Raw genomic sequence first — 26,463 nt, 5'->3', positions numbered from 1 at the left:
ATATATATATATATATATATATATATATGTGTGTGTGTGTGTGTGTGTGTGTGTGGATAAGTGCGTACTTTGTGTGTACATGCGTGGGGGCGTTTGGATTATTAAATGCGTCTGTATGGGTTACTTTGTTTCTCGGATTCCATTTGAAATATATTGTATGGATTCAATACTGAAACTAAATAACAAATAACGCGTAGGAACCCCGATTCTTCAATCCTAAAGTCTCTAAACTGGATCACAGTGAGGCCCGAGAAAAGATGGAGGGAGGACATGATTTATGAATATTAATAATCATTTGTACCGTGGCGGACGTGCTTATGTTTGACACTTGGTAGACTCCGGCGATGACGGGGGTCGTTCTCAAATTAGTACCCTATTAGGTTTCGATGACTGTGGTGGGTGTGAAGCCAGTTTGTAACGTTAGATCAATCAATTAATGCCCTGTTGACTCGTGGCATTCTTTTTGTTGTTCGCGGAAAAGATTTCTGTTTGCGATCAACGAACTACCGAAAATGTATCTTGCGAATCGTTATAGAACTTCGGGTATTTTCAGGTTCCAGTGTCAACGAGTTGGCAGAAACGTCTTGAAGTTTTATGAAACGCAATCACTCGCGAAGGCATTGCACAGGGACAAACAATGCTTGCTTACCATTGTATTTTTTATATTTATATTTTACTGTTCTCTTCTTTATCCTGCGTTTTTCTTTTGCTTTTTCATAGGGGCATTCCTCGGCTAAGCAAGTTAAAAAAGTTAAAAGCCTATGAGTATGTACCACATTACAGAAGAACAAGAAACTGAAACAACACTGAATCTCTTAGCAATCTGAAAAGGTTATTTTCCATTATTACTTGAACAAACAGTCGGATTCCTGCAATTGCTGATATTACTAGAGAAGTGGAGAGGTCCCGTTATATATTTTGCGACAGTTAAACGACGTTGTCTGGGATCAAAGGGAAGCTGCTTCTTAGCTGGGTCTCTGAAGTATTTTTGTGAACCTTTTTTTTTTTTTTTGTGAGCTCGCACCTTCATTTGTTTAGGTTGCGAAGTTGCTGAACGTGTCGTCTCTAACAAGAAGCCACTTAGGTATAATTATTGGAGAACTTGAAGAATCTGAAAATTTGTAAAAGGTTTAAAAGGTAGAATATAGACATTTTTCGCACATCCGTTTCTGGAGTGTCTTTTGCTCTCCGGTAGAAAGTGCTAGAAGGAAAATTAATGTTTCGCGGAACAGTCTTGAGTAATCTAAGGTTGCTTATTTATGCTTGTTTTTTAGTGTCAGTTTATTCCAAGATCACAAAGGCTGATGGAAGACCGCACATTCATTAAGGTACTTACCCCACCTCTCTCTCTCTCTCTCTCTCTCTCTCCTCTCTCTCTCTCTCTCACAATCTACGAAATGTGAAATACCTCTCCTCGGCCAGGGTATCATGTGGCTTCTACGTTACCATCCAAGCGGTTGTCGCTGGCACGGCTTAACGATTTATATCTTAGACCCTTCATAGCATTTCCTCCCTTCTCCCCTCACTTCCCCCTTCCCCCCCTCCCCCTCCCCTCTTCTTTGGCCCTGTGGGTTTTTTGTCATTGGTTGGTCTTCGTCGGTGCCACGGTGAATTTATAGCTTTCCACCACCCCATATTCGTAACCCTGCAGTGATGGGAATTTGAAGGTTATTCTCGTCGATATCTTTGCTGTAGTCATGTGACTTAAATTCTCTTCTAACAATTCTCATTGTTGTCATAGTTTGTAATTCATCATTCTCGTGATTATATTACTACTATTATTTATTATTTTTAGTTTGTGTAATCCATCATTCTCATGATTAATATTACTACCCGTATTTATTATTTTTAGACTGTTACGAAAGGTGTTGCAAATAGAAGGAAAAGATGGTTCTGAATTGCGGTCAAATTGCAAACAGTTCGCCGACGCTCGCTTATTTTTTTTTTTTTTTTTAGAGGTGTGCTAATTGCAGTTTCACTGCAGCCAGTAGGTGGTCTTCTGAATTCGACTCTATTCAGGCCTGCATTATTTAAGCGAATTGTTTTTATTAGTTTATTTTGTTCACATATCTCTCATTTAGTTGCTGACGGTCAGCTGTTTAGGGAGTTCAGGACCGAAATAGCTTATTAAATTTTGTTTATGTGCTTTTATGTAAGTGTTTTTTCGTCTCCGGATTGACGGAAGTGAGCATCTTTTTAGGAGGAAGATTGAAGCTGACATATTTGTTGCAGTAAAATGGTGTTACAATACCAATGGTCAGAGAGAGAGAGAGAGAGAGAGAGAGAGAGAGTCAGTCGCCCTGTCGATTTGTATCCTCTCCTTAAGACCTGTGAATAAATTCCCATTTAGTGTTTCGTATTATCCACAGGTAGCTGTGCTTATCAGTATAGTAGTTCCAGCCTCCCAGTACCCAACCCCCTTCCCCCCCCCCCTCCCCCCGACACGGCACACTCGTCCCCTATCTATAGGGACTAACAGGACCCGAAAATGTAGACTAGTAAAAATGTGGAAGCGTTAAAACATATATAGTCGTCTGTGTCCCTAAACATGTCATGGTCCATTACGTTGTCTCATTTGGTTTTGGGCTTTTGTTTGTTTTTTTCAAATGCTGCTCCAGCGTCCTTGGGGAATGGCCCTTTTTTTAGTTTTCTGTAAAAGAAAACTCTTGTGACGGCTTTGTCTGTCCGTCCGCACTTTTTCAGTCCGCACTTTTTCTGTCCGCACTCAGATCTTAAAAACTGCTGAGGCTAGACGGCTGCAAATTGGTATGTTGATCATCCACCCTCCAATCATCAAACATACCAAATTGCAGCCTTCTAGCCTCAGTAGTCTTTATTTTATTTAAGGTTAACTTTAGCCATGAACTTGAGTCTGGCAACGCTAAAGAACAGGACACTACCGGGCCGTGGCTGAAAGTTTCATGGGCTGCTGCTCATACAGCATTAAACACTGTACAGAAAACTCGATTGCGCCGAAGAAACTACGGCGCATGTTCTACTTGTTTTTAATTTTGAATTCTTTTTATCGAATCAATGTAAAAATCCCTGTTAGTGATAGGAATTTATTCAGTGTTAAAAATTGTTTGAGGATGTGCATTACTGATTCAGTGGTGAAATTATTCTGGAACTTTTTAATATTGTAAGTGTTAAAAAGAGCATTGTTGTTGGAGTCATTTTAACGGAATTTAGGGAGAAAATGGATATGAATCAATAGAATGAAACAATTGTAATAATGAATGAAGATAAGAAAACCTTACAATCGAGCTCTTTGAAATGATGAGGCTTTTATTGAGATATTTAAATGTCATACATAACCACATTGTTTAGAAGTATACCTAAGCTCTTAAGCAAGTGTCGCCATGTCTACATACACCATATTTGATGAGAGAGAGAGGAAAGGGAATTTCACATTTGAGTTTTGTTTTGTTCCTCCAAAATGTTAGCGATATTTTTCACTCTCTTCTTCTTCAAGCGACATCTTATATTTTATTCCTGGAATGTTGATGACGTTTTCTGCCAATAGTTTCCTCATCAGGATTCATTGTTAGCAACGTGTCCTTCCGTACTCGAATGTGAGCGATATTACTTTTTTTACTCGAATGTTGAGCGACATTTGCTTTCAGCAGAATTACCTTTTATCTGTTTTCCACCTAAAACGTTAACGACGATTTAGGGTATCTCACAAACGCTGTTGATTCTTTTCCTTTCCTTTATCAATACCTGCCTAATTTCTCTGCTTAATCGCACAGTTGGACGTAATGACGCATGGACCAGACCGCTAAGGTTTGTTGCGGTTTCAGGGTCATTTTTATACACGCTTAGAACTGGAACGAGCGCATAAGCTCAAAAATTTTGATATGCGCTGCCTCTCTTCCATTTTCTTCACGTTACTCCTGGTCTTCCCCGAAAGCACCGGGAAATCTCCCCCGATGGAAGATGGGAAAATAAAGATGAGTAAGTAGGTAGGTAGGTAGGTGTTGAGATTAGCTGCCAAGAGTTTTCATGCCTGATGGTGCCCCTTTATCGGCGAGGCGTCTTATCTGCTCCGACATGCATCGTATTTTGGCGTTTTGTTTGCGTCTTTCCGAGCCGGGTTCTGATACTGTCGGCCGAGCATCTATCTCTTGTCATCAGGAGGAAGACACCCCTTTTAGATGTGGGAAAAAAGCTGTTGAATTATGTGGTGGAACCTTAGGATCTGATAAGCATTCGGCTCCCAAGCACTTAATTGAAAATAGATTAGAGATCAAGGCGTTTATAACTCGTAAGTTGTGAGGTTTCTTTAGCTTTTTTTTTTTTCGTTTAGGTGTGGAAAGCTTTACGAAACATTGCTGGCGGGATTTTTATCCCGAGGCGTCTGAGATTTCGAGAGCCGGGGTTAGTTTTGGTCAAAATTGGTTTCTCTTTAATTGTGGAACTATATTGTATTTATTTTAGTCTCTTATTTTTATTTTTGTTTCAAAAATATTATATTTATAATTTTTCGTCGATTCCGTTCAAAGCTGTTTTGAGAATGGTCGTGTGAGAACCAAAATGTTCGCGTAGGCTGTTGAAAAGAATGCATGAGACTGCGAGAATCGTGAGAGGTAATTAATTTGTTGTTGCTGTTGTTCTCTGCAATTATTCGTCTCTGAAATGGATTTGTTGATGAGGGAGAATAAATAAGCTGTGGAACAGAGAAGGGCCGAAAAAGAGGGACGGATTGAAAGGACCCTGGAATAGTGAGCGTGTGTCGTCCTCTCTATTTTTTTTTTTTTTTATATACGGCCGAGTCTCCCTTGGCAGATGTCACTGGATGTCACCAAGATGTCACGGGATGTCACTGCCGTCGTTTTATCACATCTCAAATCGGGTGGTGTCGGGTTAGCGTGCTCTTGTTCCTTCCATTGTTGGTCGGGCTTGCAATGGAGTACAGAGGACTCTGCGGGGTGCCTCCGGCCGCAGGCCTACAGGGCCGTTGGCGCCGTGGTAAGTCATTGGTCGCTTCGACCTTATGGTCCTGGAAGTCTTGCCCTGTCCTTTGGACTCCCCCAAAGCTTTGATTGCAATGGTGTTAATGATGGCGGTGAAAAATAATCCCGGTTAATTGCTTGGTTGTTGGGGCCTTGGTCGCGGGCTGAGACAAAGAATTTCGGGATGTAGCGGGGGGTCGAGTTGTGTCCGGGAGGCCGTTGGGAGTTGGGTGGATGGGGTCCCCATCCCCTTCCCCCTTCTTTTCCTTCCCCATTGAGTAATGCCGCCCTTTTTATGGAGACATGGATAGACAGCCGCCCATCTTCAAACGGCTGTGCTCATATCTCGTGGTCTCATTGTCGTCAGCTTGTTTCCTTTCCTCCGGAACTTTCGTTTTGGGTGCTCTTTTTTGCCATTTTGTTTTTTTCCACAGAGTCGGCGGCTGTCCCCTGATCTCCGATTTTTATAACTTCCAGAAGATTATTGTCTTCCCTCGGTTTTCTCTTCTTTTCCTTCTTTATTTATTATTATATCTTCTCTCTGTTTTCTCTCTTTTTTTTTTTTTACACGTATCTGACATTCTGTTCTATGGAAGCCTGCTTTTTTAAGTCGATTGCAGTTTTTCATCCTGATGCTTGTTTGCCTGTTTTCAATAATAATAATAATAATAATAATAATAATAATGCTCAAGAATTAGATAAGATTCTGTATTGCAGTTCCAGCTCTTTCATCAGTTGAAAACATCAGATATTTTTTGTAACATGGATTTTTGTAGCTCTGCTGTTACAGCGAGATTGTCAGAGCTGTATTTAGTTTCACTGCCTTGATTTTTCATTGGGGGTTTTCACAGTCACTACAATACATTCATGTTAACCCTCTTATTTTCATTTGAAAGAAATGATTAATTAGTTAGTTGACTTTTTTTACGAGGCTTTTATTCTGTCCAGAGTGTTTTCATATTTAGGCTTTACTTCTTATAATGTAAGCTAAGGAACTTTCTCTTTACATGCAAGAGTCGTTCTGACGGAAGTCCACGTTAACCTGATATTAAAAATTATAAATTATATGAGAGAGCATCAGAATGAGTATTTCTATTTAAAATCTTTAGTAACGACCTTGAATTTTTTTTACAATTTTGTAATTAGTTAATTTTATAACATCAGTAATTGTTTTTGGAATTTGTAGCAAACATGTGCTTTTAGTATACATTTTGGCGATATTGCAACAGCCACTGTATTTTGCGTTTGTGGTAGGTTGCATAAAGACATTTCAAGATACCTCGTTTGAAGCATTTATTAAAACAATGGCGCTTGACATTTCAACATACTTCGTTTGAAGCATCTATTAAAACAATGGCGCTTGACATTTCAACATACTTCGTTTGAAGCATCTATGAAAACGATGACGCTTGTATCAAGTCAAGAGATTTTATTTTCTGTGGAGGCCATATCGCGACAGAAGTAATTGTAGTCAATCCTCGTGTGCCTCCCAAAGAAATCACGACATTCGACTTGGCATCAGCATCTAAATCCTCCCGTTACACCTTGCCCTTTGTTTCCGTTTCCCACGATCCGTCGTGTGGACGATCCCATCGCCTCACGTCGAATTGTCTGATGGATGAATGCGATCGCCCGCCCTACGATTGCCCTGCTGTCTCTACGATTCCTAACGGAAGCTAACGCGCTCTCCCGCGGAATGACGGGCGTGGTTTTGGGGGCGGCCCTACTTGTCATTCGCAACGCACGGGCCTGGTGGTCGGGTGGGCGTTCGCTCGTGGCCCTGTCGGGGCGGCCTGTCGTTGACAGCCAGAGCAGCTCGACAGCTGTGGTGTCTCTGCGGCAGGAGTCACGCGTCCTTTGTATCGTCCACGCGACTCGTTTGGCTGTCGGAAATCTAGTTTTTGTCGTCGGTTTTCGAGAGATTATTATTATTATTATTATTATTATTATTATTTAGTTCTTATACCATAATGCTATTATTTGAAAGAGTTCTTGAATACCATAATATGTTTATATATATACATATATATATTGTTTATGTATATATATGTTTATGTATATACATATATATATATATATATATATATATATATATATAGAGAGAGAGAGAGAGAGAGAGGGGAGGTCAGACAAGAACACCAGAGTTAAAAGAAGAAAAAATTGTAAAAAGTGGGCACCTTTAAAGATAGCAGTTGCATGCTGGCGGCTCTAAGTGCCGAATTTGCAGGAAGGCAGGTGTGGCCCACCTGCTTGGTGTCCCTATAATTTTAACAGTTATAGCCCTTATCTTTCAGTGTTTGCGGGTGGAAAACATTTTATTGGTCCTTGGTTGACTCATGATGCGTGTTTCAATGCCCGTTTGAAATTCTTTGAAATGCAACGAAAATTACTAATCATATTTTCTTCGGGGAAGTGTAAGCATTACAGAGAAGTTTGAACTTTTCATTGCTGGCCTTAAAAAATGAACCGTGAATGTGGTTTTTAGGTTTCTGTAAAAGAAAACTAATGTGCCGGCTTTATCCGTCCGCACTTTTTCTGTCCCTCCTCAGATCTTAAAAACTACTGAGCTAGAGGGGTGCAAATTTGTATGTTGATCATCCACCGCCCAATCATAAAACATACCAAATTGTAGTCCTCTAGCCTCAGTAGTTTTTATTTTATTTAAGGTTGAAGTTAGCCATAATCGTGTATCTGGCAACGATATAGGACAGGCCACCACCGGGCCGTCGTTAAAGTTCCATGGGCCGCTGATCATACAGCATTATACCGAGACCACCGAAAGATAGATCTGTTTTCGGTGGCATTGACTATACGCTGCATAAACTCGATTTCGCCGAAGAAACTTCAGCCTGTTTTTATACTTGTTTGTGTTGTAAATATATGGTTTTCTTCAAACAAAGCCGTGAATTGTATCATGAATTTGCAAGTCAAGTTTGTGCTTTAGGGAATAAAATTATTGAGTTTATTATTGTTATATATATATATATATATATATATATATATATATATATATATCTGACATTCTCATTGTCATACATTCAAAGTCTTCAGTACCTCAACCAATGGAGATAGTCTCTTAATTATGTTACGTATATCACTAGATGAAAGCCTCTCTCCTTTTTTTTTTTTTTTTTTTTTATCAAGTATAGTGGTGTATAATCTTCATTTTATTGGCCGTGCTTTTGGCTCTTATTAATGTGAACATTCCCGGCTAACACAGCGTTGCTTTGTAGACAGATAATAAATTATAGTTTTATACTGGAACGCCATTAATAATGTTAATGTGGTATTGATGAAAAAGTATACCTATTCTTTCTTTTTTACTTTATTGATTGGTCAGTGCTGAATAAGGGAGTGTGTTTATGCCAGTTGTATTTTATTCTGTATTTTTGTTTTTTTCGTCGTAGACGAAGAACGTATGTAAATTTACTGTTGTATATAAACTACTGAATGTTTGTGATTGTATATAAAGCACTGAATGTTTGGGATTTAGCCTTTTATTGTAAATGCAAGACCATCAGTTGTAATAGTAGCTTCTTTTACTTTTATTTTATTATTATTACTATTATTATTATTATTATTAGTGACGGTAGCAGTAATTGTATTAGCAATAGCAATCGAGGCAAATCCCTCCTTCCAAAAGAAACCGTTCATTCTAACTTCCCTTAGACTTGATTCGTCAGTTGCGCTCCTGTCACCCCTTCCCACACCCACCCCCCCCCCTCCCCATTTCCCTCCTTCATCCCAGTTTAGAACAAATAATTATTAGGATTCAAGACACGTTTACAACTTACAATGAATGTCACCATAATCAGCTCCTTTTAAGAATCTCATTAAAAGGACATTTTATAGCATTCTTTTAGCTTAATGGAGAAACTTCGTCCCCGCTATCATGATTTCGCCCCGTCTCGGTGTTATTGTGTTTTTCTCCGCCTCCCGTACATCCATTCTGATTGATCTCCGCCAAACGTGAAGAATTCGGACGGTGAGGTACGGGATTTCTTCGGGGCAGCGGCGGCGGCGGCGGCGGCGGCGGGGACGGTTCTCAATCGCTTCTTCTTCTTCTTCTTCTTCTTCTCCTTGTGAATGGGGTTGCGATGAGTTTGTTTATCTCTTTATTTTCATTTGTTGATTTTCCTGATAATGAATTGGATTTTTCAGGGTTGGGCTTTATCAACGACGAAGAATTCGGAAGGTGAAAAATGGGGATTGGGGCTTGTACTTTTTAATGGAAAGGGTTTGGAGAAGGATTGTAAGTCTCTAAGCAGAGAAACGTATTTTGAAGTTTTTTTTTTTGCGGATTATAATTTCCGTTGGGAACAATCTATTTTTTCACGCCTTTGGAAATTTCAAAAGGTAAAGATAGTTTTATATAGTTTGTAAAACTTAATGTAGTTCATTTTGTAAGTACGCTGAAGATTATTTTCTTTTTGTGTTTGATAATTTTCTTGAAATCACGAAATTGGTATTAAAATGTTTCTATGTTAAAAACTTTTTTTTATACTTATAATGAAAATCACTTAGAGACTTTTTTCTTACTTTCTTAGATTCATATTCTCTTAAGAATTCAAAGGTGACAGTGGCGGAGGTTTTTTTTTTTGAAAATGGGAATTCTAAAAGGTTTGTATAGAAAAAAATTGTCGATAATGCTCAGAGTTTTCTCTCTCTCTCTCTCTCTCTTTTAGCCTATTACAATAAGGTTCGTCTTTCAGGCATCATAAATGGCGACCGGTTCCCGAATTCTTGTGTTAGTGGCGAAACTTGAGCGTAGCTTGTAAATGACAAAATTATACGAACACTAACCGTAAAAATGTGAAATGTACTCCAGCGGCATCATTACAAAAAAGACGAAGAAGAAGAAGAAACTCTTCCTACCTCCTCCGAGTTAGGTGAGCGTTTGTGTGTCCAACGATTATTACAGAAATTTTTCGATTTGCGGGTGTTTTGTGCCGACTGGAAAGAGCGCCGCGAATTTTGAACGGCGCTCTGAAGAAGCAAAACAACGAGAGCAAATGAAGAGGACCTTGTTGACAGGATCATTGGGGAACGCACAAGCTACGTACGCCGTCGGTTCGTGCAGTTCGGAAATGACCGTAGTTGCCGCTCCGCTGGTCCTGATAAGGCGTCTGTCCTGTCTGTCAATGAACTCCTAAAACACACACACACACACAGACACACAGAGACACACGCACATAATTTATGTATGAGATGATCGGAGTTAATACCTTGTTAGTATTTTACGACGGAGATACATCAAAGGGCCTGCTGTAAGCAGCCTACTTCGAAACCTCCCCGAACCCAGCCTCGGCAGCTCTTGACTAAACGATCGTCCGTGAACGGAAGTCATGCGGACGGTCGCCTTCTTTTCTCTCTTCCGCCTCGGGTCTTCGGCGGGGCCTTCAGGAAGGCTTCCCTCCGGGAGCTTCCTTTATGCAGCCTTCCGACGCGCGACGAGCTGCGGCACGTTCGCCGGTGTTTGATGGTGCCGGGGCCGCAGGAGGAGGCGATAGGATTCCTCCTGAAACGACGGCCGCCGTCAAGGATCTCTCAAGACCGAATCATTTTGGAATCGGCCGTTGACGCTGGGAATGGATAGGGATGTCTGGCCATTTTTACGACATGGGAGGTTAATCAATCATGCGACAGAGATGAAAACTGGACATAATATGACATCCTTCAGGCTTGGCGGGTCCCGGTAGACTTCATTTGTATCTAGTCCTTTCTTTTGTGCTTCTTTTGCTGCGTAGATTCGTAAGGCTGATACGCTCGAATTTCCATCTCTATCTTGAGCTGTCACCCATAGTTTTGTTTTCAAAATTCAAGTGTTTTCTTTACTATTTGTTTCTATTTTAATAAAAAGCTTTGATTCTTTGCATGAATTAAAAACCACTGGCTATGTTGAGTGGAAACGAAAATTGTAATCCTCAATTGAAAAACTCGTAGCTTTTGATTCGTTAAATTAAACTTCACTGCTAGTGGAATGCTCAGTGTCTTTTATGCCGTCAAGAATGTTAGTATTCTCTAAGAAAGAGCACTGTTATTTGTTAAGATTATTTAAGAAGGGAGCATGTTGTATACCGGCATTCTTGAGGAGGGAGCGTTATTATTCTTGAAATTGGTTCTTGCTTATTTGTAGGCATTCTAGGAAGAGCGGTGTTTTGCTTGAAATGTTATTTTATCTTTAAGAGGAATCAGTGTATTATTATTATAAGCTGAGATTGAACAAAGTTATTAGTTAATCCATTTAAGAGGTTTCAGAGTTATGTTAATGTTCTTCAAATAGCAAAATTATTTTTCTCAGTTCGTCCCATTGGAAAGAGAGACCTGTGGAATCAACGCTGCTGTTATCTGCAACTAGAAAAAATGCACAGTATATCAATATGGACATTGAAATGATCGATAGAATTATCCTAGAAGATTCCACAAGAATGTGTGCTTATAAGTAATGATAATAGCTATAATGATCATATATACTGGGGAAGTCGTTGAAGGTTATGTTGCAGATCATCATGCTGCTGACCAAATGGCCCTCATCTTCGGCCCTATACCACGTCCTCCCCCCCTCCCCCTCCCCCAACCCTTATCTTACTACCCCTCATACGAATCCTCAATCCTGTAAGAGATGCTTCTCATTGACTGAATGACATGAATATGATTGGTATAATGGGTATATATTTTTTTTGCTATCTCTCAGAGAGAGAGGGAGAGAGAGAGAGGGGAGGTATTATGCGTGAATAGAAATATGTTAGACCCAAGTTATTTTCTCTGATGATTTTTAATGTTTGAACTTGATGTTGTTGCTTGACTCGCAGCTTTATTACTTTTTTTTTTTTGTCAGGGTAAGTTTTTCCAAACTGTTTAAAGATTGCTGTTGTACATTATCATATAAGGTACATAATGTGCCTGTAGTATGCTGGGCTCAGTTGTGTGTTATGTTTACACACATATACATATACTATATATATATATATATATATATATATATATATATATATAATATATATATATATATATATATATATATATATATATAAGATGTATATTTGAATATGTATGTTGAATATGTATGTATGTATGCGTATTATATAGTGTGTGTGTTTGTCTGTCTGGCTGTCCAACTTGGCAACACTGGGCCTTGGGACCAAAGCTCGTAAAAGCCGCTGGCGTCTTAGCGGGGAGGCACTCATAAAAATTCATCATAAAAATTAAGTGGATTTTAAAGTGTGGGACACGTCGTTATCCCTCGGGCACCGCGGCTGTGGGCTATAGCGATCTCCTTGATTTATCTCCTTGTTAAATGTCTTCATTTCAATTGGAACCCCGAGATGGAAAAATGAGAAGCCGACGGGCAGACGAGCGGAAGGACTGGCCGACTGACTGACTGACTGACTGCCCAACCAGGATCCTGTGCCCGACGGTAGTAGCCTGTCGCCTTCACGAGTAGGCCCACGTCGACGTGGCTTCAGTATCGTGAGGAGGAACTTTGTGGTGCCCAAGGGTCTTTTCTTTGGACCCTGGTGGTGCCTGGTTATTTGCGTTAGTAAAAGTGTCGACAAGCGTTTTTGTTTCTCCAATGATTTAGTCCATGTTGGTAGTGAGTGAGACAATGATACAGTATTATACTGTACTAATGACATTGTACACTATAGCTCTTTCGATTTTATAATAATAATAATAATAATAATAATAATAATAATAATAATAATAATAATAATATTATGATGATGATGATGGTGATGATGATGATGACGATGATGACGACGATGGTGCTGACAGGTTCGGATTGTACTGTGGGACAGTAAGGTATGAAAGCACAAAGAGGATATTATTGTAAGTATTTGACATGATCAGTCTGAAGTTATGGCGAGTGAATATTATCCATTTTAAGGAAGTCGACGAGGCCCATATGCATTGGTTCGCCGTATGCTTTAATAAAGAATTACTGTGGAAAAAAAAATATATATAATATATATATAGTGTGTATGTATATATGCATATATATGCTGGGGTAGAGAAAGTCATAGCATCTAACGATGATAAGTGAAGACAGAATCTTAACAAAATCTATTAAAAGACACGGTGAATGAGAGAGAGAGAGAGAGAGAGAGAGAGAGAGAGAGAAAGTAGATTTAAAGGATTTATTTCTCTCCATTTCGCCTCAGGAGGAAACCATTTTTACTTACCAGCCTTTTTTTCTCAGTCTGTGTATATTCTTGGTCATAGGAAGACAAGAAAAAGGGGATTAGATGCCTAGGAATGGGATGAGAGGACCTCCATAGCAGCGCTGGAAAAGGCCAACCAGCGTTTTCCAGGGCAGTTGAGGCCTTAGAAAGGAACTAATGTGGCGTGCGTGGTGTCTCCCCTTGGACTCTCCAGGTGAGGTGGGTGGGTGGGTGGGTGGGGATATTAGGAAGAGAAAGAGAGACTTGGTGGGTTCATATGAAGAATGAAAGGTAGAAGTTGGGGAAGGGGGAGGGGGAATTATGTAGGGGGGGAGAAGCATTGAGGAGGGCATGATTAACGGAGGATGGCTGCTTTATAGAGAGAGAGAGAGAGAGAAAGCAATAAGCAAATTGTGAAGCGGCAAATCTTGTATCATGGTAAATCGACTTATAGAATATTTCATTTCAAATTGAATCATTAGAACATTTCCAGCGACTTCTCTACATGATTTGTTCATATTTTGGTAGTGAAATGATTTAGTGGCAGCTTCTTACGTATGCCCAATATATTGGAATGCCTCTCGGGAGATCACATCAGCCACAAATTTCTGTATATATATATATATACATATATATTTATATATATATATATATATATATATATTACTCTATATATATATATATATATATATATATATATATATATATATATATATTTGTCTTTTTTGTCTGGTGGTGAAATGAGGGCATTTAAGAAGCCATATGTAACCTACCACGTGGTTAATGACAGATATGGCAACCAGTTAATCATTCATTCTTACTCAGTAAACTTTTCTGTGCCATATGACTTATTACTCATTACATGTTTTAAATTAACATTAAATTAGTAAAGAAGCTTGCTTGCACATTGAAATCACTTGATAATAGAAATTTATTTCGAAATCTTGATGTACAAAGAGCTTGGTAACTATTGAGTGAAAACTCTTAAATAAAAAAAATTAGGAATGTTGCGCAGATCTGATACAAATCAACAAATGCACGGGATTCTTCTATATCTTGAGATAACTGGGGCTTATATTTATTTTTTATGTCCTGTGTAGTTACTGGGTCTGTTGTCTTCATTTTACTTTTATTTTCTTCTGACACCTAAGTAAGCTTCAAATTCGATCTCCCGAAAAGTGAGACGTTCACAGAGGTGTAGCCGCTATGTTCATTTCATCTTGTTGCTGTAGAAGATTATAACTTTATTAGCCTGCTTCAAGGCGATGATGGAAGGCCTGTGTGGAAAAAAAACTACCCTCTCACCTTTTCTCTCCCTTCCCCCCTCCCCTCCCCCTCCCCTCCAAGCCATCTACTACCTCGCAGCCCTCCATCCCCCTTTCCTCTTTTGTTACTTTTTTCTTTTTTCTTCCTCTTTTTTATTAAAAGGCTCTAAAGGCCGAGCCAAGGTACCAGAAACGTCTGCTGCCGATGATTCCATGAGATGTTGGCGAAGCTGAGGCAGGAGTTCTTCTTGAATGGTCAGGTCAGAATCTCCCAAGGAAGAAGATGCTTGTTGTTCTCCTCCCTCCTCCTCCTCCTCCTCCTCTGAGGAGAAGGAAGAAGATGAGGAGGCGAAGGATCCTTCTTGTAAAGGCTTCCTCCTTCTTTCGTCCTTCAGAAAGACTCTGACCGTAGCTTATTTTGCCTTCGGATTTAGGAGCTGTGTCTTTTGTTACAATGGAGGAGATTCTCTCTCTCTCTCTCTCTCTCTCTCTCCCCCCTATTGCCTCGTAGAACCATGTAGATCCAAAATTTTCCTAATGTTATTTTTGTTATTAAATTACAGTTGCTTGTTTTTATCAATAGGTTATACATATATATATATATATATATATATAAAATATATATATATATAGTTTACATATATATATATATATATATATATATATAGTTCTATACTCTGGATGTCATTTTAACACAAGCCAGCACAATTCAAGTCTCTCTCTCTCTCTCTCTCTCTCTCTCTCTCTCTCTCTCTCTCTCTCTCTCTCTCTCTCTCTCTCTCTCTCTCTCTCGTTTGTGAGTATGGAATATTGAAATAAAAAGAAAATGGAAGGCGTCTGCCCTTGTGAGAGGCAGCGGATCTGAATAATCCCAGTGGCCTTTAATAGCATCAAATTTCCTCAAGGTTAGTGAATTTCAGATATTGCCGTTGGTAGATGTGAACTTATCGTCGGTTGCTTTCATCTTTGACTCGTCTCGGTCGCTTCTTGCGATTTGATTTCGTTAAACCAATCTGGCAGATAAGCGTAAAAATATTACTGTCGTTAGATATATTTTTGAAAAAAATTTTTGTAATTTTGAACATTTTATTATGTGAGGGTTATCAGATCATTGCAGGTTTTGTTATTTTTTGTAAGTTTTTTGTCATTTATTACTTCGGAATCATGCTTCTAGTACTAATGTTATTCCTAGTTATAATGATGATGAAAATGCTGAATATCCACTACAATCACTACTAATGCTAACAGTAATGTTAAGTATTTTCCGAACTGTAAACACCCTGGGCCTATTTAGCAGGCTCTTCAAGTCTTGTAAGTGAGGGAAAAGTGGCTAAAGAGACTGTTTCCCTTTTTTTCCTTACAACAGAAAAACTTTATATGTTGTGCGTCATTCTACCATACAAAGCGCATTTGGGCACAGTGCCCCCTCCCTCCTCCTCCTCCTCTCCCCCCTCTCTCCTCCTTCTACCTCGACCTCCTCTTCCTCTTCTCTTTTCTCTTCTCCTTTATCCTGCTTACCTTTCCCATGCCGTGAATGTTGAGTCCTGTATTTACTATATCCCTGCCACAATGCCGGAATGTTAAGGGACGCCGAAAAGTGATCCCGAGACTCCTGTAGGACTCCTGCTGTGTGTGTGTGTGTGTGTGTGTGTGCGCGTGTGTGCGTGCCTTCTGTCATTTTGTGTCACTTGGCTCCGCGTCTGTTCCGTCTGTTGTAGTTCGGTTCGTTCTAAAACTCTATTTCCTGCGCTCTGGCGTCTATCCGGTTGGTCCTTCGAGGTTGTCCTTGAAGAATAACCTCGGACGATGATGAATTAGATATAGTCGGAACGAAGAGATGAAGGAGAGATAAGGACTTTACAGGTGTAAAAGCGTGACGAAATTCGACTGAAGATTTTTTGTCACTCGGCGATGGACTGTGACAGCTGTGACATCTACTGGGTACACTTTCCAGGGGCTGGATTTTTTGAAGTGTCCTTTTGCCAGGAGGCTGGTATGTTTGGGGGGACCTCCCCCCCCCCTATTTAGGACATAAGGATGGGGTGGGGGAGGGGGGGGGAGGAGGGGGTGAAGCTGAGGGATCAGAACCGCTCCTAATGGGATTTAAAACCTAAATGGTTGGATTAACGTCAGGTTTATTGGTTATGAAATTTTTTCGTCGTCAATACCTTCATAATCTGGTTTTCGCCTTTTGGGTGATCCGGCATCTCGCATTCCACAGGACGAATGTAGAATGGCAAACGTTCTTTACAAAAAAAAACCGGTATTTTTTCTTTTGGTTTTTTTGTCATCTCTTCTCGTTGCGTATGATTTATGTGTGATAAAAATGTATTCAGGGGTTTATTGTGGTGCGAGGAAGACTTTTTTTTTATCAAGTTACTTTAAACTCATGACTTCATTTTGCACAGGTCATAGGACCGAGTAAGAATGTTTTAAATTAACTCCAAAATATAAATTTCTTTCACACGATCATTATCTTATAGGGATGAGGGTCATATTTTACTTTTCTTAAAAAGCTCTTTTCAGTATTGGTCTCCATATTGAAAACTACAATATTGTAGTAGAATCGATCACTGGCCGAAATTTTTAGGTGTCAAAACAATCAATGGGTCCGATACGCAGATATCATTAGAAATTCGGGAACTATTTAATTTAATAATAATAATAATAATAATAATAATAATAATACATATATGTAATATATATATATGTATAGAATATATATATGTATAGTATATATATATATATAGATAAATATATATATATATATATATATATATAGATATATATATATATATATATATATATATATATATATTTGTTTATATATAGTGTATTCATATCTACTCCTCTTAGCTACGTACTTCTTTTTGTCTACATGGAAATTATAAACTGTGAAACTTAAAACACAAGTTCCTGGGTCTCTTTCTTGTTACAGAGCATGTCCAACATTAATAATAATAATATTTATAACCATATCATGAGTGTTTGTAGCAAAATACTACGCCTTCTTTCGTCTTTGCATTATAACCAGTAGAGACAAGGCTCTCTCTCTCTCTCTCTCTCTCTCTCTCTCTCTCTCTCTCTCTCTCTCTCTCTCTCTCTCTCTCCCCTTTACCCTCATGACCATCGCCTGACAAGAAAGTTTAAGGGGGAGGGGGGTGCGCTGGAGGTTTTGGGTTGGGGTGAGGAGAATGTTCAATCCTTCCCACAGTGGGATAACTCTAGCGAGGGAAAAAGAGGTTTATAAAGATTTCTGTTTTGAACCTCTGGTTTTGTATTATCCACCTCCCCAGCTAGCCTCCAACGGCTTTGTGACTCGGAAGAGAGAGAGAGAGAGAGAGAAAGAAGAGAGAGAGAGAAAAGAATTTGTCACTGCTGTCATAGATCAAAGGTATCATTCGATTCTGCGATAACCAAACATGTCCTGCTCATGAGAGAGACGGCTAAAATAAGTTGATGGAACTCATCCAAAATGAAAGTTGGCGAGAAAGGGCAAATGTATTAGGGAGAAGGTAATCCGAAGAACGATTGCAAGTAGAAGAGAGACAGAGAGAACAAAAATGCATTTTAGATTTATAAAATTTAATTTTCAGGAACGAATTAAATAAGTTGGATGAAAGGTACCAAGGCTGCGGGGTGCATGACATTTCCTTTTGAAGAACCCTGGGAGGGAAATAAGTAGAAATGAAAACAGGAGAGAAAACGTTTTTCTGATAATGGGAAATGCTTTTATACAAACTGGAAATTGCTTATACAGGCTCGGTGGACTTCTTTCTCTATTTGGGGTCTGTGTGAATTATCTTTCACTGACTGATTGTGCGTTTGTTAAGCATATGTAAATTTTTCTTCAAGAATATTTAGAAGTATCCAAAGGCTGTCACTCTGTTAATTAATTTTTGTTTTGCAAAACCCAGAACAATCGCGAAATTAAGTTGTACTTAGAAAATTTTTTGGGTAGTTATAAAAAACACGGACCTATAAATATTTTTCTTTGTAGTGTGGAGTGCATTCACAAATTAGTATCATTTATTAAATTCTCTAGAACCCTTTAATATGAAAGCGGCATTGTGACTCTTAATACAGACAGGACAAAACTTGGGTTAGACATAACTGCTTCTTGTGGACCAAAAGTTAATTTATTCTTATTGCTTTATCAGAAAGTGTTTGCATGAGTAGGAGGTCGTTAGGTCATATAGGTGCAGTTGGAATTTATGCATATTTTACTCACGTTCGACAAAACCGCAGAGAAGGAGACCGTGGCTGGTGTTAATTATGATGGCACTCTGTGGCACCAATGGAACTGCATATGGTTAGTGAGAGTGGCACTCGGCGGCCAACGAGCGGAAAAAGGACGTAGAGACGAGGAAATGGTTCATGGGGTTGAAAGTAAGGAGCCAATTAAAACGGAGCAGGAAGAGAGGAAATTGTTTTGAGCCGAGAAGGATAGAAAGGGAGGGAGAATTTTGCCAGGGTGGATAAAGTTTCGGAAGAATGATGGAAGGTAGAGGAAGATGATAATTGATGGGATACTGAAGGAGAGGCAGTAGATGGAGGACAGGAGAGATTGCTGAAGGAAAGACATCTGAAAGGTGAGAAGTGAGAAGGTTGGTAGAGAGAATATGATGGAGGAAAAGAGGTAGAATTATGCTGATGGAGATGGAGAATTGGAAGTTTGGAGAAAAGAAAATTGATTAGCGATAGAATTTTATAAAGAGGGAAGAAGAACGAGGATAGGAGAGAAAAGAGTTAGAATGAAGGAGAACTTGGCACTGTTGGTGAAAAGCAAGTGATAAAAAAGGTCAGACAATGAGAAAGAAAGAGAAAGAGGGAACGCAGGCTTTGCGTGATGCAGTTATAGAGAGGAAGGTGCAAAGTTGGTGTATTTGATAATGAAAATTGAATTTTATTTAGCATTTATGAAATTAGTGCCGTACATAAAAGGCAATAAGGCTTATAGGTTACGTAGCAACTGGGAAGAGAAAATATTTAGTTAATTTCATCTTTTATTTGTCGCTTTTTGCACAGTTGAACACTTGCGGTAGGGTTACCGTTGTAGGTCGAGCTTGGCCTTTTGCCAGAACAGGGTCTTGCTCCTGGAGGAGACCATAGGGAAAATTACAGCAACGGGAAATGAATTGCTTCTGTGGTGTGATACTTCGACGCACACACACACACACGCTCGCATAATTTTTGGGAAAATTACATCTAATTTTATTTACGCGATATGGCATTCTTTACAAAGAAATATTTCCACATTCCAAACAAGCTACGGTGTTCGGCTTTGGCTTTTGACATCCTCCCGCGAGCCGAAATGAATCCTGGAGTCGGAGTTTTGTGAAATTGATTGCCATATCGAGTAACCGAGGTCGCCATCATTGCCGGTACGGTAGCATGTGATGGTGGTGGTCGCGTATTGCAATGGCTACTTGGATGCTGTTTGAAAATGGCTCTCTCTCTCTCTCTCTCTCTCTCTCTCTCTCTCTCTCTCTCCATCGACGGAATAGAACAGCTTGTGATATTTTTTCTGCCTTGGTGGCCGTGTTACGTAATCGCTATTTGGTTTCTGGTTGAAAATATTGTTCTCTCTCTCTCTCTCTCTCTCTCTCTCTCTCTCTCTCTCTCTCCATCGGCGGAATAGAACAGCTTGTGATATTTTTTCTGCCTCGTGTTATGTAATCGCTATTTGGTTTCTGGTTGAAAATATTGTTCTCTCTCTCTCTCTCTCTCTCTCTCTCTCTCTCTCTCTCTCTCTCTCTCTCCATCGACGGAATAGAACAGCTTGTGATATTTTTTTCTGCCTTTGCTGAAGGTTGGTGGCCATGTTATGTAATCGCTACTTGGATTCTGGTTGAAAATTTCTCTCTCTCTCTCTCATTCCGACGCTTGAATGAAAGAGCTAGTAATGTGTTTTTTTTTTTTATTTAAATTCTCAAGAATTATCCTCATAACCCTTCTACTATGATATTAATCCTCCTGCCGTACGTGATGCATGGCCACCATTCTCCTGACATCTCTCTTGTCGTTATCATCTTCACAAAGATGATGGTAGGGAAAATGGGAGTAAAAAAACGAGAGGGGGACGTTTTGGACGATGCTCGCTGGGGGGAGGGGGTTAATATCAGAGTCGAGGGCGTTGGAGGAGGCGGTTTTGGGGGTGGGGGGGCCGTTGGGAGAGAGAGGCGGCCTTCGGTTGAAAGTAGTAGAGATGGCGGGAGGGGGAAGGGTTGAAGAAGGCTTGTGGTGGTGGTTTTTGCGAATGGGTTAAAAGCCCTACTACTATAGTGGCCATTCCCTCCCTTCCCTTCCCCTTTTCCGAACCGATTTAACCCCTACCGTCGGAAGGGCTTTGTTGGCGTGTGTTTGTGTCGATCCCCCCCAACCGAGTGTTTGTTTGTGCCGGCCACTGAGCCGATTGTGGCAGATTGTGGCGATTGTTGCTGGCTCAGAACACACGGGAGGAGGAGTTGTGTGGTGGGGATGGGGTGGAGGAATAGTGGGTTTGAAGGAGGAGGAAAACCTGGGAGGGTGAGGAGGATGCAAGAGGAGGAGGAGGAGTTACCTCTGCTTGTTAAAAGCCCCCCGATGAGATTTCAAATTCCGCCGGATGAGTGATACGGTTTTGTTTTCCAATCGGGACCGACAAACTATGGGCCCCTGGTGGAAGAGGTGGGGGGAGTTCCTCGCCCTTTTTTTTTTATCTGCTTTTATCCTCCAATTGTTCTCTTAATTGAAGATTTAGTCTGTGGGATTAATGTTGCACTCGTTGAGATCTGGTTGTCGTTATGGTGGTGAGTCTGCATTGGCAAGTGCAAGTCGTTTCTAACAGAAATCCGTTTTTTCGATTTGATTACAAAATTCACAGGAGAATAAATTTTTTACATCTTATGTTGCTGTAAAAGTCATCAAAGAAGTGAATTAAAAGATCTTGTAAACAGACTGTCATTTCTGCCTATGTTTTCCAATTGAAGTAAATTGCTATCGCTAAGAGTTTTGCAATAGTTAATGAGGGCAGTTCTTGAGCACTGTAGAAAATGAAATTATCTTTGAATTTGATCTTACTGCTTGTAGTTTCACATATTGTATGCAGCTGGGTACCGAAATTGTTTTTATATATATATATATATATATATAAGTGTTATATATATATATATATATATATATATATAACTAATATATGTAATTGTGTGTGTGTGTGTGTGTGTGTGTGTGTGTGTGTGTGTGTGTATAGCTCAGTAGTGGAGCAGTTGTCTTTTTTTTACCCAAAGGTTCGGGGTTCATTTCCAGGCTGCCCTCACCAGTCGACCCAACTGGGGAGTCAACGAAAGGTCTTGTGCTAGCACCCGCACTCTAAAAATCTTGTTGAGGACCAGAAGTTTAACACCTGAGACCTCTCTGTCTCTCTGTCTCTCTCTCTGTATGAGGGGTAAAAGTTTGATAAGGTGTAATATATATACTGAGAATGAGTTAAACAATGAATTAGGTACCTAATAGTTATATGGCTATAGTATCGGCAACCAGGGTTGCAAAGGGCTTGGGACCAGCAGCTGCATCCCAGAATGAGTTGCTAAAAGTTTTTGGATTAATATATATTAGATATACTTTGGTAGACTAACAGCTTTTAGGAATCCTACCTCAGAGGATGGTAATATTGTTTAGAGCAAATAAAATACCATTAAAGTCTTCCATTGTCTCTCTCTCATAATTTAAGTATGGGGAGATGAGATAAAGTAAATAGAAGGAGATAGAATTAGAAAAATAGATATAATAATGGGATAAGTGGGAGACTCCGTTGGACGAAGGACCCGTACTTTGTCCTCTGCGAGAATACGCCTTTGTTTTTATTTATGTAGTTTTTTGTCTCTCTCAGGTGGGTCAGAGATCCCGACGCTTATGCGTGGTGTAGGAGACGGTACAGGGACAGGTATGTATGTGCCTCATCCCTTCAATAGATTAGAATATATACAGTATATATACTTTTTTTTTTTTACTTTTCATTCGAGCCGTGGTAGTGGAGAGTAACCTGGGACCCTGGTTTTTGGGGCAGAGGTTCGAACTCTTGTAGTCTTGTAGAAACAAGGATGCGAACCCATTTGGTAGAAAGTGAGTTTCGCACTCATTGGGTATAAATTGGTATTCAAACGTAGGTAGTTTAGTATAACGTAAAATTAAGTTTATTGGGTAGAAACTATGATTCGTATCCGGTGGTTAGGAAGAAGGGTTTGATCTTTTCCACCGAATCTTTCATTCGAACCCATTAGATTGAAAGCCCGGTTCGAATCCTTCGGGGGTTGAAAGGTGAGACAACTGAATATGCTGTAAAGTAACTACAGACTCTAACCCCTTTGACTGATACTAGGCATCGCCTCTTTTGAATAACAACATTGATTGACTACGATGGCTTAAACAAAGATTTCAAGCAGCGTATGTGGACCGCTCTCTCTCTCTCTCTCTCTCTCTCTCTCTCTCTCTCTCTCTGTTTGGCCATGTAGCTTGAGCCTTGGCTTTAGTGGTAGCGCGTCTAGCTCCCAAGTAGACGGCCCGTGTTCTATCCTTGACCCAGACAAGGAGGGACGAATGCGTTCGATCCCTAAAACCCAGCATGCCTATGCTGACGTAAGAAGCGATTTATGTATCTAGGGTGGAGAGAAAGAGAGATACTACACTAGACTAGTGTTCATTGCTCATTATGAATGTGTACCATTAATTATGTCACGTTAGAGTATTTAGAGGGGAAATTCTTGGCCTAAGTGAAAATTATCATAAAAGCTGATTCTGATATTTATAACGCAGATAATTTATATTGATGGATTTATAACTGAATATTTTTGATCTTTGGAAATTTCGATTTATGTGGATATCATTCTGTACCGGGCGACATCATTCTGTACCGGACAGTCGCCTATGACAGCAGTACATGTGCAAGAAAACCTCTCCTGTATATTAATGAATATCCTAGGGAAATACAACTGTTCATAGTCATATGAAGTAACGCGAAGATAAGTTTCATCAGAAAAGAATAGTATGTGCTGGTTAGTTTTGAATACTCAGTAAAGAATATTTAATACACTGTAATTGATTATCCCAATAATGCAAGTTACTCACACAAATCTTGACTTGAAAACAATTGATTAATTGATATAATTCTGGTAACTGGCTTTGCAACAAGTGTGGTCATCGACTCTTACACTGACTCCACCAACTGTGTTGCTTTTGGGCCTCGTTATGGCTCATTGCCTAATTCCCAAGACAGCTAAGGTTCAGTACAATCTTCTGTAATTAAGGCCATACACTTAAAAAAAAAAAAAACTCAGTGTGTGAGTTGGAGGAACCAAGCTGATGCGTCGCCCTAATTTTTTATTATGTTGTTTACGTGTGTCTCGTTAATTGATCCTAATGGAATAAGATGCCTCGTTGTGCTCAACCAAAAATTCAGATCTCGTCGATGTGTAACTGAACGCCTTTTGTCTCCTCTCCCGGGCGACTCGTATCAAGCCATCCGCCTGTTAGCGCCCGCCTCCACTAAACGTCTGTTACAACCATTCCCAGGGATCACCAGCCTAAACCATTTCTCTCTCCTCCCCCTCCCCCCCTCCCCCTCCCCCCTATGCTCCTCTCGCCTCTTCTCTTCCCTCTCTCTGCTTCGGAAAGGAGAGGAGGAGGAGGAAGAAGAGGGTTGTAAAACGGGGAAGAGAGAGAAAGAAAGAGAGGGAGTCTTTTAAATGTAGCAAACTGTCTTCCCTTCTTTCTTCTCTTCCTCACTTTCATCATTTGCTTGGGATGAAAAGAGGAAGAAAGAGGAGAATTAAAAGAGGAGTAAGGGTAGCAGAAGAATGTAAAGAGAGAGAGAGAGAGAGAGAGAGAGAGAGAGAGAGAGAGAGAGAGAGAGAGGGCCTGAACTAAGTCAGGGTTGTTTTAAACACTACAACAGCGCATAAAGCGGGAACATTCCTCACTTAATGTTTTGTTTACACTCGAGACATCTAGTATTATTCTCTCGCAGAGGCTTTTCTGAAATTGTAATACTGGAGGAAACTGGAGAGGGTTTCCTGGGAAAGATAAAAAAAAAAAAAAAAAAATATAAGCGAAGGTTCTATCTTATATAGCATATATATATTTGAAATTGTTATTGCTGCGGAGACTATGATAGACGAGTGACTGATCGTGTTAGCTTTTTGGAAATCTGCTAAATTCGTGGTGTTGTGGCTTGGACTTATTAAATACTCTTTGTTCATGATAATAATATACTTTTACCGTGGGAATTTCCGAAAGGGGAAAGAAAATAAAACGAATTTTTGTTGTTGCGTTCGTCGTGTATTGAATTTTTCATTCTGGAGATCCTGTTAGGAAAATGACAATCGCGCTTAGTTTCTTCACTTATTCTTAGTGTAAGGTGAGGGGGAAAGAAAGATAAAAAAATAAAGGAGTTGGGAAGGGCGGGGTTGGGGGGCGGGGAGGGGGGAGGACCCACAGGAGAAAGGGACTGCAGCAGACGAGACATAAAATGAGACGGTTCGTAGTTAACGCCGTGTTTATTCAGGCGTACGTAGCAGTGTCGTGTCTTTTGATAGTATTTGCTTTCCTTCTTTTTGGTGTTTGTCGAGGAGACACTGTTTTACAAACACAAATAAAAGATTTATTTCGCTTTCTCAAACCTCGCAAGCGACGGATGGGCGTTGCATGTAATCTTAGCGGCGCAGCAATACGACTTCGTCTGTCGCCAGGAATTTCGTCTAATTAGTTTCACGTGGCCCCGCCTCTTCATTGGACCACGCGAACTGTGTCTCGGCGACCTTAGGTAAAGAAGACATGATTTGACGCCCTCCTTTGCAGTGGGAAACTGCCAGTCGTTCCTGTTTTTTTTTTTTTTTTTTTTTTTTGGCGGGGAAGGTTGGGGGGACAATTGTATGTGGTTTAGTGATGCTTTTTATGATGCCCTTCCCCATATCAGTTAGCGGCGTAGCTGGTGACCTTCCCCTTCCCCCCCACTCCCCCCTCCCACGTAAGAGCTGGTCTCCGTAGATTTTATTGCACTTTAGGAAATGAAGACCTTCGTCATGAGAGCTATTCTCTGTAGCTTTTATTTGTACTGTATGAGAAGCTCTTTGTTGTAATATGTAGCTTTTATTTGCAATGTAAGGAGATAAAACGACACTTTACCCCTGTAGAAGCTGCTGTCTGTAGCTGTTAGCTGCCCTGTAGGGGAAAAAAAAAAAAAGACCTGTGATGCTCTAAGCGCTGGTTTCTGGCGGCTTTTATTTGCACTGCGAAGAGAAAATAAAAGTTGCTCATTTGTGGGCGAAGCTGACTAACAGTTCAACAACAAGCCTCTTCTGAGGTCATGCTTTATAGAAAGGATTTTAGAAATAAAGCCTTTTAGGTCCCGAAGATAACTCCTCTTTTAATCCCGGGAGGAGATCCCGTAATTGTTTCCACAGATGCTTCTCATGTACATCTATCTTAAGATAATTAGGTTTAAATGCTTCAAAGAGGTCGCCGCCGACTCGGGCCCCATGCTGCGACTACAGAGAGAGAGAGAGAGAGAGAGAGAGAGAGAGAGAGAGAGAGAGAGAGAGAGAGAGAGCTCCTCCTCCTCCTCTTCTTTCTCCTTCAGGAATGGCTCCATCCCAAAAGACGTAACTCGACCCTTTTTCGTGGGAGCCCAACGACTCGCTAAATACTACTTTGATCTGCTGAAACTGACGTCGGGCGCTCTCATAAACAAGGCTTGCTTGATGTCGTGTGTAATTAGGTCATGTCATCGTGTTCCTCCCTCATTCTCTCTGTTTCTTCTTCTTATTCTTCGTTGTCTTCGGCGCATTCTGTTTCTTGGACACCGTTTCATGCTTTGTCTCTTGATATTGTTGTTGTTGGGCATGGGGGTTTCTTATTTCTCTTAATTCACGCGCTGAAATTTTATTCTGTTTGTGAATGATAAGTTCTTGGAAATGTTATTCTGTTAGTGAATTATAAATTCTTGGAAATTTTATTCTGTTTGTGAATTATAAGTTCTTGAAATTTTATTGTTTGTGAATTATAAGTTCTTGAAACTTTATTTCTGAATGACTTGAAATTTTATTCGGT

General features: G+C 40.0%; 1 protein-coding gene across 50 annotated transcripts in view; it reads left to right on the top strand.

The window, feature by feature from the left end:
- The window catches only part of hth (homothorax), a 643,335-nt gene that overhangs the window by 228,452 nt on the left and 388,420 nt on the right, over positions 1-26,463 (top strand). For 9 of the 50 annotated variants that reach the window (XM_067113399.1, XM_067113404.1, XM_067113405.1 and 6 more), the window contains one exon: positions 22,250-22,303. The exons of the other annotated variants lie outside the window; for them this stretch is intronic. In XM_067113399.1, the coding sequence (XP_066969500.1) occupies positions 22,250-22,303 (54 nt within the window). The remainder of the gene's footprint in view (positions 1-22,249; positions 22,304-26,463) is intronic. 50 annotated transcript variants of the gene reach the window in all.

The sequence above is a fragment of the Macrobrachium rosenbergii genome, chromosome 12, assembly GCF_040412425.1.
Source record: "Macrobrachium rosenbergii isolate ZJJX-2024 chromosome 12, ASM4041242v1, whole genome shotgun sequence".
Lineage (NCBI taxonomy): Eukaryota > Metazoa > Arthropoda > Malacostraca > Decapoda > Palaemonidae > Macrobrachium > Macrobrachium rosenbergii.
This window is presented reverse-complemented; position numbering and strand designations above follow the sequence as displayed.